General features: G+C 40.8%; 1 protein-coding gene and 1 long non-coding RNA gene across 7 annotated transcripts in view; one reads left to right on the forward strand and one right to left on the reverse strand.

Moving 5' to 3' along the window:
• Positions 1-799: 799 nt before the first annotated feature.
• The window catches only part of TSC22D1 (TSC22 domain family member 1), a 147350-nt gene continuing 136103 nt past the window's right edge, over positions 800-12046 (reverse strand). For 3 of the 6 annotated variants that reach the window (XM_054528706.2, XM_063714691.1, XM_054528708.2), the window contains 2 exons: positions 3329-3380; positions 800-2169 (listed from right to left, as the gene is read on the reverse strand). In XM_054528706.2, the coding sequence (XP_054384681.2) occupies positions 1912-2169; positions 3329-3380 (310 nt within the window). In that variant the 3' untranslated portion in view covers positions 800-1911. 6 annotated transcript variants of the gene reach the window in all.
• The window catches only part of LOC129049515 (uncharacterized), a 29052-nt gene continuing 21291 nt past the window's right edge, over positions 4286-12046 (forward strand). The window contains exon 1 of the long non-coding RNA XR_008512652.2: positions 4286-4586. This is a non-coding gene — a long non-coding RNA (uncharacterized LOC129049515). The remainder of the gene's footprint in view (positions 4587-12046) is intronic.

Here is a 12046-nt window from a genome sequence, read left to right on the forward strand (position 1 = left end):
CAAGCCTTAGAACTTGGGATTGGTCCAATTCCCACTGGGCAGGGGGCCACTGTTGAGGTCCTAGGTTGATAGATTAGAGCCGGTAAACCCATCCCATTCACTTGCTCGCTCACATTACTCCTACTGCAGAGTGGGATCCCTCAGGCTCACTCCTCAGGTGCTAGGGGCCAATCTGCCTCAGAATTCCTTCGTGGTTTTAATTTTGGCCTATTTTATAGTCATGCAGAATCAACTGCAAGGACATCCTTGCTCATCTGGTCCCACCTCAAATCATCTTTTGCTTAGACAAAACAAATTATTATCCCAGGAGCTAGAAACTCATCCTACACTAGGAGAAACATCCCAACCCAGGGTGACAGGGTTGTTCAAGTGGTAATCAGCTTCTCCAACTTCCGTCTTTTGATCCTAGATCTGCTTATTCCAATTATACACAGAATAAGGCTTCTTCCTCTCTCAGTTCAGTGAAAAATTAAGATTTTCATGGACTCCTAGAATTTTAAAGCCAAAGGGGAATGTAAGACACCATCTCTTTGAAACCCCTACATCCGTCCAGGAGTGAAGCAACCTGTCCAAGTCAGACAGTAGTTAGAATCGAGCTGGACTCCTCCACTGTCTCTCTCCTTACCTGCTGAACAACTCAATGTGTCAATTTCCTTTTACTTCATGTAGTCAAATCACGCCCCTACTTTTCCAATCATTCCACTGCCCTTCAGGATTTTACTAGTCGAATTGTTAACTTTACCTGGAAACAGCTGTGGAAATGACTGCCATTATATTAACAGGGTCATACGAAAAACACTTGTTTATCAACATTTATATGCTTTATTGAAAGTTGACAAGTGCAACAGTTAAATACAGTGACACCTTACAATTGTGTAGAGAACATGCACAGAAACATATGCATATAACTACTATACAGGTGATATGCAGAAACCCCTACTGGGAAATTCATTTCATTATCTAGAACCGAGCATTTTTCAAAGTATTCAACCAGCTCAATTGAAAGACTTCAGTGAACAGGGATTTACTTCAGCGTATTCAGCAGCTAGATTTCAGATTACACAAAGTGAGTAACTGTGCCAAATTCTTAAAATTTCTTTAGGTGTGGTTTTTGTCATGTAGCAGTTTTTATGTAGATCTATATATAAAAGTCCACACCTCCTCAGACAGCCAATGAAACATCTAAATTTCAATCTGTACAACCTAAATAGTAGTTACAGTCCTCTATTGTACAAAATAGTTACACTACATACACAAATATACAATAAGCAAAACAACCTTCATGGTAAGATAGCCTAGGTCCCAGCTACCTGTCACCATTTTGTCACTCTCATAGTTTTGTGTCATCCACTGTTTGAGAAGAAAGAGGCACAGTACTATTGTTTTTTATGGATTTTGGTGACAGTTGTCAAATTTGTACAGTGAACTCTGTTCCCCCTCATTTTAGTCTTTTTACTTTACCCTCCTTTCAAGTTCCTCCTGGGAGGAGGGGAGGAAAGAGGCGAGTCCAGTGAGGAGCTCCATCGCTTCACAACCCCATGTAGGACACTAAGCACAAGCAGGAGAGAGAACCCTTGGAAGTGAGGGGTAGGGAGCCGGAAGGGATGGAAAGGCACACAGCTCCTGAGCATGAATTAAACCATTTCTCAGATATCTGCCAAGCTCCATGAGGTCCCAGTATATCCATGCTAATTCTTGGATTAACCTTTAATTCACCCAACTAAGAAATTTCTCCAAGCCATAAGCATATGAGTGTTTAATACTAGAAAAGAGATAATGGCATATGTCAGTCTCACGTCTCTTTCGCAGCGAGCAATGAAATGGGTGACTGTGGAGGCAGATTCTCCCTAGCACATCTTCTCCGTCTGTTCAGTTCACACGCAGCAGCCAGTTCTGCGGGGGCATAGGCAGCTATGCGGTTGGTCCTGAGCCCTGCGATGCTGGCTGGGCGGGGGGCTGTGTGGTGCCCTGTGGCTGGGTGGTGGCAGGCGGGGAGCCAGTCTGCAGCTGGGCCTGAAACTGGGCAAGCTGCTCAGGACTGGCCAGTGTCTTCAGCAGATTGTTCTCCTGCTCCAGCTGGGAATTTTTCTCTATTAGTTCTTTGATTTGCTCTTTGAGGACCTCCACTTCTTCTCTGACCGCATACATCAAATGGCTTTTCACTAGATCCTGGAAAGAAGAGAGAAGAGGTTTAACTCATTATTTGGTATTTTCTGGACTCTTTGAGTTTCCAAGACATTATTTTACATGGATCTCCCTAACTATTTACATATTCCGCCTTTAAAGTTGGTTCAATGACACTTGGTGAAATCTGAATACAACCATGACTATACAATACTTGAGTTTAACGTATAAATGATCAAGCTTTGTAAAAGTCTGTGCTTCTCTGCAGACGTTGGCCAGAAACGCCCAAGTCCGGCTTCTTGAGACTGGGCCAGAGCCGGGCGCTGGGTCCCCGACTGAGACCAGCAGCGGGGATGTCCAGGCCACAGCGCGCCCACCGCGTCCCCGCCCCCAGGCCCCGCCCCGCGCTCGCCCGGAGCCGCCTCCTTCAGCACCGGCTGCAGCCAGTTCCTACCGAACATGTTGCCGCATTTTCTTCCCTCCACCCCGCCGCCCCCTTTTCGTGATTAAGCTGACATCACAGAAACCTGGGCAGACGTCGCAGCCAATGGGAGCCCGAGTTATTTATAGCTCCGAATTAAAGGTTCAGAGTTTGCCTAGCAACAGTGGGCAGAGAATCCCGTGAGAAGAGCCACAGGCGCTGCTCCAATAACAAAGAACGGCCAAGGCGGAAATAAAAAATAGGAGAAATCCAGGCGCAGGCTAAGAAAACAAAACTTTTTCTCTGATTCTTCTTCATTGTGAAGGAGCCCGCGCCACCGGGGACCCGTTTGTGCACCATCTAGAAGACCCTTATCCACGATCCCGACTTCTGGGGCCCTCCCCACCTCCCGGCTCCCTAGTAAAATATTAGGATTCCTAGTAAAGCCACATCGCTAAAGGTGTGCTCACGACCAGCCGAAGGAGATACTTGGCCAGCGCTTCCCTAATAAATCCCCAGCAAAAAGGGTCACCGTGAGAAAATCCCCTCGTGTGAAACCAGTCCGGGGAAGAAGACCATTTAATACCCGCAGGGCCCCTTTCTCCCTCCACGGCTGCCGTGGTAGGTGGCTCCACGCTGGCCGAATGGAGACAGCGCCGGCATTTCTACGCGCATCAAGAGCAATCAACATCATCTGAACTTAGGGATGCACTGCTGCCACAAAACATCTTATTTTTGTGCTGTGCCCACATTTAGTATAAATGATTTTTCATCAGTACATACCATAGCTTGCTCGATTTTGTTGTCAATAGCTACCACACTTGCACCAGAGGAGCTGAAAAAGAGGGAAAAAGGTCATCGATAAATGGAATTTATCTTAAGCGTCCAAGATAAAAAGGATCTCCCAATTTTGTGATATTGCTAGCATCATATTTTGAATGTTCTTTAACACTATGTAATGTATCACCCTCCAGAAAATGCCAGCCCCTCTCTTACTAACGAATATCCAGGCATCTCCCTATTTTAGTAAGCCACAAAGGACTAAATTACATAATGTGGGGAAAGCCTGTTCTCTGGCCAGACTTGCAAAAATAAGGATTTTAACATTTCGAAAAACAACATCCATGTCACCATAATCTCTCAGCAATGGACAAAGGAATTCGCCTGGCTACCTTTCACCTGTATTATTATAAGTATCCCACGAATAAATTTAAAGAAACTATCTTAGCCGACATTTACCTATTATCAAGTCTCACAGAAGCGTTTTCAGTCCCCAGCAAGGATGACAAGAAAGAAATTGAAAAATGTCTCAGCTGATAAACTCCTAGATCCATCGCCACTGGTCTACACCATTGGGATTTCATGCAATTGCAGCCAAAAACACCCTCGTGGAAAAAAAGAGGGACCACCAGCAGCCTTCTATAAGCTAGATAAAATCTTCTGGCTTTCCGCAGCCCACGGAGAAATAGAAAACGGCAGCCCTAATTTAAAGAAACCCAGCTTTTGGGGCTTGATGATCCCAGGAAGATGCGGATCCCAGTGCCGTGCAGAGGCGCTTCCCAGATCCGCAGCCGGGCTCCACTCAGCTCTAGACCAGGACTCCCAGTCTTAGTGCAAAATATATGCAGGAAAGAGCTGCGCCGATTGGCCGGCACGCCACTGGGACCGCCCCCTTCTCCCTTCCCCTTCTCCCTTCCTGGTCCCCCCGCTTCCCTGCTTCCCCGCCTCCCCCCACCCCCACCTCCGCCCCCATTCTCCAGATCCCGCTCGTGGGGTGGGCTGGCCCGGCGCGGGCCGTGCTCAGAGGGAGTGGGGTGCTGGGCTCGGAGGTTTCCAGGGCGGCCTCAGAACACTGGGCCACTGCTTCGGCAGAAAATGTGAAGGGTCCCTGAAAAATACTATGGGGGCCCCCGCACGTGCTTACGTTTAAGGGAGTCAGACCCCGGTCCCCGGAGCTGTGTCCCGCGGCTGCTTAACGGCGAAAGCTTCCTATTTGCAACCAGAACCGTCTGAGCTACTGGGCATGCCCAGTCCCACCACTGTAAGACTTGCAAGAGCTCGAGTGTCTTGATTTCAATTATCTAGTTCTTACCGGCAGCGGTACTGGGAGGATTTTATAGACGGTTTTATTTTTAAAGATAATAATCATCCTGAAATCATACTATTTCTTTAATTTTAGAGGGAAAAAAATCACATTTGCTCTTTGAGAGATACCTTTTGTTTTATAGAAACAAAACAAAAAACATTATATATTCTTTGCTAGGCATGAGGGAAAGACTCCAGATAAAATCCAGGATCTTCCCAAAAAGCCCCTAGAGCCACAAACCTTAAAATCACATCTCCCTATTAGCACCTTCTCCCCAGTAATTAAATATGCCTTCTTCTATTTAGACCCAGAAAAGTCAATCCACAGGTTGAATTCCACATAGATCTATTTTTAGTTAAGTCCCTAAGGCACGTTTTTGGAAGCTGAGTGACAATTCTTCTAAGACTCAATCCCCTCAATCCTATGAGCCTTCTTACATCAGAGGTATTGAAATATTATAAAGTATGTATTCAAAGCATACAAACCCTTGAATTTAGTCTCTTTGCCCATTTGCAGTGTCCAGAACCAGAAAAGGGAGGATATAATGGTGGTTAAAAATAGTTAAGCAGCCAATAGATGCTGTAGGCTCACCTCTGTTTCACCCTCTTGGCCACACTAACCAAATAATTCCCTTCTCCAAACTAAAATCGAGAGATGTGGGTATAAAATAGCTTAACCCTTTAAAATTTCCTATATTAACTTAAAATACTTGCAGGGATGCATCAATTAAGGCTACAATTTAATATACTAGAAATCTAAGCCCTGAAGTTTGCTAAATTATAATACAACATAAACAGTTTCCAAGTCAATACATGCGAGAAAGAAAACTTAACCTCTACAATACTGCCCTCTAACGGCATAATATAAAAACCAAAAAATCTACAAAGTACTTGGGGAGACCTCTCTAATCTGTAGATAAAATTGTGTCATCACAAATAATTCCAACGTAAAATCTGACTGTAGAACATATATATGTAATACACGCACATACACAAACACACACAGTTTTCTCTTCCAAAGAAGCATCTTTCCTCAAGCAGCATCCTTTTCTAAAATTGCCATCAGAGCCATTTAGACAGTTTTTAAGTTGACTCAATGCTGGTAGTGGGGGTAGGTAGATTTGGTTTTCAGAAACTGTCCAAAGTTATTAGGAACCAGACCAGATCTGGTGAGCACAGTAAATGATGAAGACCACAATTCTCTTTTGGGTTAAAAACTAAAGTGTGACTAACTATAAAGTGATGAGATTCCCTTTTTACTGAAAGGTTCATATTCTCCAAATTTTAAGGCTTGGCTTTTGAATAACAATAATTGTTAACATATTTATAATTTATAAAAATTACATATATTAACTCATACGATGCTTTAAAAAAAAAGATACCCATTTCCAATAAAAGGAGACTAAGTAGAAGCTTAGAAATCGTAATTATTTGGGAAGCTGGCATGTGGCCCCTATGTCTATGAATGCTAACCAGAATATTATTTACTACATGATAGTTTCTATATTTTGAAAATTAAAGTTATACCTAAAACTATTTGTATGCTAAATTCCATTTACATATTTTAACTGAATGCCAACTTCATTAAAAAAGGGTATTAAAGCACCATTTAAGCTATAAAAAGAGCTTTAAAAAACAAAACTCTAAGGTCATATAAAAAAATTTTTAAATTCCCAGCTGGAGTTTTAAAAAATTACTAAATTAACTGAATTTATTCATGCTGTTCTTCAACATAAACAGAAAGCTGTTTTTATTTCAATCATTTTAACTGATCATCCATTGTATCAAGCAAGAGAAGCAAATATAAGCAACCATAGTCTATTTAACCCATTTTCCTATTGAAGGACATTACAGTCATTGTTAATACTTGGATATTTTAAATAAATTGCAAGGAACATCCTTCTACATACATCCTTGAACATGTATGTGTGTGTGCACACTTCTGGAGAATTTGTTGAGCCAAAGGATATGCAACTAAAAAAATGATTAGAAATCTAATCTTTTCATATATTTCACATAAATATGCTAGATTCCTTTATAACTAGATTTTTGTATGAAAACTGAAAAGACATAATTTGAAAAAGAAGGCAAAGGAAATGCAAAGCTCCATGGAGGGAAAACCCTTGGATCAGAAATGTCCGTGGAACAAATAGCTAGAATTACATTCAAAGACTCTTCTAATTGCAAGACAAACGATCCATATGTCTGGTGCCTCGTCAGAGCTCACTGAGACTTGCTGACAGGGCAGAGAAAAATACTACAAAGGCTTCTAGGAGAGATACTTAAAGCCACGGACCATATAAGTCGATTTCAGGCACTGAGCAAAGATCAGGAGGTATCACCTCAGTGGGAACTCATACACATTAAACAGCCTGGACAATTGAGATTGAGGTATTTTCTGGTGTTGTCTGCCTAAAAGCCTTTTTACATAGATTCCAATTCAACCGCTACTGCATATTGGTAGCAAGCATGACAGGATAGGAAAAGAGGAACAGGCCTGGGTGTTTCTGGTTCCTATAACGGGCTTTTCTTCCTAACTTAATCTGACTTGGCCAACACTGGTACAGTCGGAGATTCAGCACTGAAATAGAGTAACCTCTTTCTTCCCCTATCCAAACTCCTTGCAAATCTAAAACAACTGCCAGGAAAGAAGCGAAGGCACATTACCCTGTACCTGACCAAATCACTGCTGTGTAAGGACTCCCACGTCACCTCCGTTTTTCTAGTTTACTCTCACTAGGCATGGGAATATATACTTACCAGGTTTAACAAATGAAACTACAGGACTATCAGTTAAATGTGAATGGCAGATAAACAACAAATAGTGTTTTAGTGTTGGGTCCCACACACTGTCAAAACAAGAAGAAATGCCAAAGAAATGGCTGTTAAATTCAACCACATTTTACATTTCCTTATCTTCACAGAAAGTCTGGTTGGAAAAAGCTTCCAAAAAGTACAACAGTGGCCGGGCGCGAGCGCGATGGCTCATGCCTGTAATCCCAGCACTTTGAGAGGGTGAGATGGGCGGATCACTTGAGGTCAGGAGTTCAAGACCAGCCTTGCCAACATGGTAAAACCCCATCTCTACTTAAAAAAACAAATAAATTAGCTGGGCGTGGTGGCACATGTCTATAATCCCAGCTACTGGGGAGGCTGACGAAGAATTGCTTGAACCTGAGAGGCAGAGGTTGCAGTGAGCTGAGATCGCATCATTGCACTCCAGCCTGGGCAACAGGGCAAGGCTCTGTCTCAACAACAACAAAAAAAAAAGAATCGGAAAAGAAAAAGGATAAATCTAGGAGGTCCAACATCGAAATAGGATGCATTCCTATTTTGGAGAAAGAACAGAATGAAGAGAATTATCAAATAATTTAACAATTGTTCCAGAACTGAAGGACACAAGTCTCCAGTTAAATGAGATGACCAAATGCCCACCACAAGAAATGAAAAAGCTCTCCACCAAAGCACACCACCCTGAAACCTTAATCACTAGGCATAGAGAGAAAATACTAAAAGCTTCCAAATGGAAGAAACAAGTTACAAACACAGGGACTAGCAACAGAACCACTTTGCTGGCAGCCAGAAAAAGATGAAGAAAATGTCTTTAAAATTCTGAGAGAAAAGAGTTTTTTTATCCAGAATTGTTTACTTGGCCAAATCATCATTTGAGTGTAAAGGTAGAATTAAAACATTTTTAGATATTTCAGGCACCAAAATGGAGGAGCAAATCAAGAAACAAGGCAGGCATGGGAAATAGGAACCAGGAACTCAGATACTGGAGGAAAGGAAGGGAATCAGCAGGCTGGAGTGCAGGGAGATCTCAGGGGGACTGCTGCTGGTCAAGCCCAAGCTGCAGCTGGTCTGTACCTGGTCTGCAATGGTAAGGGAAGATAGAGAACTCCAGGAGGGGGAGCTTTCGTGCTAATGAACACACAGATTATCTAACACATCTAAGCATTTGCAGGGCGCAGGGGAGCTACTGATAGGTATATGATAGATCTAATGGAACAATTAGATAAGCTCAAAGGCAGTTTTACTGAAAATAGAGCAAGGAAGAAAACATGGAATACTCATAAATAAAATTTACATGACCCATATTATTTTTTCATTTTTTTGTGAATTTACCTTTTAAAAGTTAACTTTATTGAGAAGGTAACAGGAAGAAAAATTGTATGGCAGCAATGGTTTAAAACTGCTAAATCCTAATCTACTACAACTTGATTACCTAACATCTAAAATGGAAAAAGCAAGAATAGTGTAAGTATACATATATTACACAGAAATGTGGAGGTAAAGATGAGAAAAAACAACTAAAAGTGGCTGCATCTAAGGCACCGACTGGATGAGTGAAAAAAGAGAACTGCTATTTTTTTCTATTCATTCTATTTGCTTTTTGGGTATGTACATGTATTTTGATTAAAAAATTTAAATAAAATAAATTTTAAACACTTTAAAATAAAAGAAAGGTTTATAGGGATCTGCAGCAGTTCTTCCTGCTTCCAGGCTTCAGCAGAGCCCTTAGCACACCTGCATGTGAGGAAACTACCCGAGGCTGGGGAAAGAACCACCCAAAAGAAGCAGGCAGACAATTTTCAGCAATCACATAGGGTAGGCACCAGTTGGTATTACCACCCACCAGCCTAAATGAAAAAAAACTCTGTAAAAAGGGATATCAGATATTCAGAAGTATGCTGCCTAAGTCTCCTTCTGAATGCTTAGAAGAATTCTAATTCCCTTCAGTCTAGAACTAATTTAAGGGAAAAATGAGTCCTAGACTGAAGAGTGTTTTGGTCCTACATAAAGCAGTTTAAAAGGAAGCCCTGAAAGGTCAAACTGTTTCCAAGTAACTTAATTTTCTCTCAAAACAAAGCTCAAGAATATTTAATAAAGTCTCTAGCATCCAATAATTCACAATGTCTGGCATCCAATGAAAAGTACTAGGCATATAAACAAGCAGGGAAATATCATTCATGAGGAGAAAAATTAATCAAAATGACCCAGATATGACAAAGATGATTTATAGACAGGAACATTAAAAACAGTTATAACTATATTTCATATGTTCAAGAAAGTAGAGAAAAATATTAGCATATTAAGGACAGGTGTGAGAAATTTAAGAAAACCTAAATTAAATTATCAAGGTGAAAAATACAATATTTGAGAAGAAAATACACTAGATGAGATTAACAGTAGATTAGACAGGGCAGAAGAAGTATTAGTGATATATGAGCAATAGAAACTATCCAAAATAAAACACAGAAGAAACGTTGAATCAAAAGAACAAATCAGCCAGGTGTGGTGGCTCATGCCTGTAATCCAAGCACTTGGGGAGGCCGAGGCAGGTGGATCTCTTTAGGTCAGGAGTTCGAGACAAGCCTGGCCAATATGGTGAAACCCCATCTCTACTAAAAATATAAAATAGCTGGGCGTGGTGGCACGCACCTGTAATCCCAGCTACCTGGGAGGCTGGAGAATTGCTTGAACCCAGGAGGCAGAGGTTGGAGTGAGCCGAGATTGCACCACTGCACTCCAGCCTGGGACACAGAGCCACAGAGCGAGACTCTGTCAAAAAAAAAAAAAAAAGAAAGAAAGAAAAAGAACAAATCAAAAAAAGAACAAAGTGTCAATAAGCTATGGGACAGTTTCAAGCAACCAAATATATCTGCAGTGAAGTCCCTGAAAAAAAAAAAAAGAAAGGAGAGAAAACATTTTAAGAAATAACAGTAATTTTCCTCACATTTTACTAAAACAATAACCTACAGATCCAAGAAGCTAAACAAACCCCAAACAAGAGAACTGTGAAGAAGTCTACAAGGTGTATCATAATAAAATTGCTTACTATCAGTGATAAAATCTTAGAAGCAGCCAGAGAAAAAATGTTATGTACAGAGCAACAAAGATAAGAATGATACCCAACTTCTGGTTGGAAACAATGCTAGACAGAAGACAGTGCAGCAACATCTTTAACTGAAAGAAAAAAAAAACCCTGTCAATCTGTAATTCTATGCCCAGTGAAAACATCTTTCAGAAATTTAAGGTGAAATTAAGACTTTTTCAGACATACAAAAGCTGGAAGGATTCATCACTGTAACTCCTTCAGACAGAAGGAAAATGATACCAGATGAAAAAACTAGATCTATGCAAGAGAGTGAAGAGCACCAGAAATAATAACGAATGGTTAAATACAAAAACTTTTCCCCCTTCCTATTTAAATCTAAGATAACTGACTGTTGCCAGGTGCAGTGCCACATACCTGTAGTCCCAGCTTCTCAAGAGGCTGAGGTGGGAGAACCACTTGAGCCTAGCTAGGAGTTTGAGGCCAGCCTGGGCAACATACTGAGGCTCTGTCTGTAATAATCATTGACTGTTTAAAACAAAAATAACAATGTATGGGAGTGTACTACAATATGTAGATGTAAAATGTATGACAAAGATAGAACAACGGCTAAGAAGGGAGAAGGGAAGTATACTGCTGAGTACACTAAGTTAAAGATGTATGCTATAAACTCTAAATCTAATAAGCTAACACAGGAGGATAAAATGGAATCATAAGAAAATGTATAATCTAAAAGAAAGTAGAATAAGAAGAAAAGGGGAATAAAGAATAGAATAAAAAATGAATACCAAGATAGCAGATTTAAACCAACTGTATCAATAATCACATTAGGCTGGGCGTGGTGGCTCATGCCTGTAATCCCAGCACTTTGGGAGGCCCAGGTGGGTGGGTCACTTGAGTTCAAGACCAGCCTGGCCAATATGGTAAAAACCCATCTCTACTAAAAACACAAAAATTGGCTGTGCATGTGGCATACGCCTGTAATCCCAGCTACTTGGGAGGCTGAGGCAGGAGAATTGCTTGAACCTGGGAGGCAGAGGTTGCAGTGAGTCAAGATTGCGCCACTGTACTCCAGCCTGGGGAACAGAGCAAGACTCTGTCTCAAAAAAAAAAAAAAGAAAAAGAAAAGAAAACAATAATGACATTAAATATAAATGGTCTCAATTAAGCACCTCAATTAAAAGGCAGATATTGCCAGTTTGGATGAAAAAGCAAGATACAACTATACTGCCTATAAGACATATACTTTAAATATAAAAACACAAATAGGTACAATAAGAATATGGAAGAAGATATGCCATGTTAACAATAAAAGAAAGCTGAGGTGGCTATATTACTCAAAGTAGACTGCAGTGCAAAGAATATTATAAAGAATAAAGGTCATTATAATGATAAAAGGTCGATTTTATCATTATGTTCTCTGACTACAATGTAATTAAATTAGAAATCAATAACACGAGCTTATCTGAAAAATACTTGGGGAAAAAATACACACATCTAAGTAACCCATGGGTCAAATAAGCAATCAAAAGGAAAATTAGGAAGTATTCTGAACTGAATGAAAATAAAAACAAGGCATA

The sequence above is a fragment of the Pongo abelii genome, chromosome 14 (genome assembly GCF_028885655.2).
Source record: "Pongo abelii isolate AG06213 chromosome 14, NHGRI_mPonAbe1-v2.0_pri, whole genome shotgun sequence".
In the NCBI taxonomy this organism is placed as follows: domain Eukaryota; kingdom Metazoa; phylum Chordata; class Mammalia; order Primates; family Hominidae; genus Pongo; species Pongo abelii.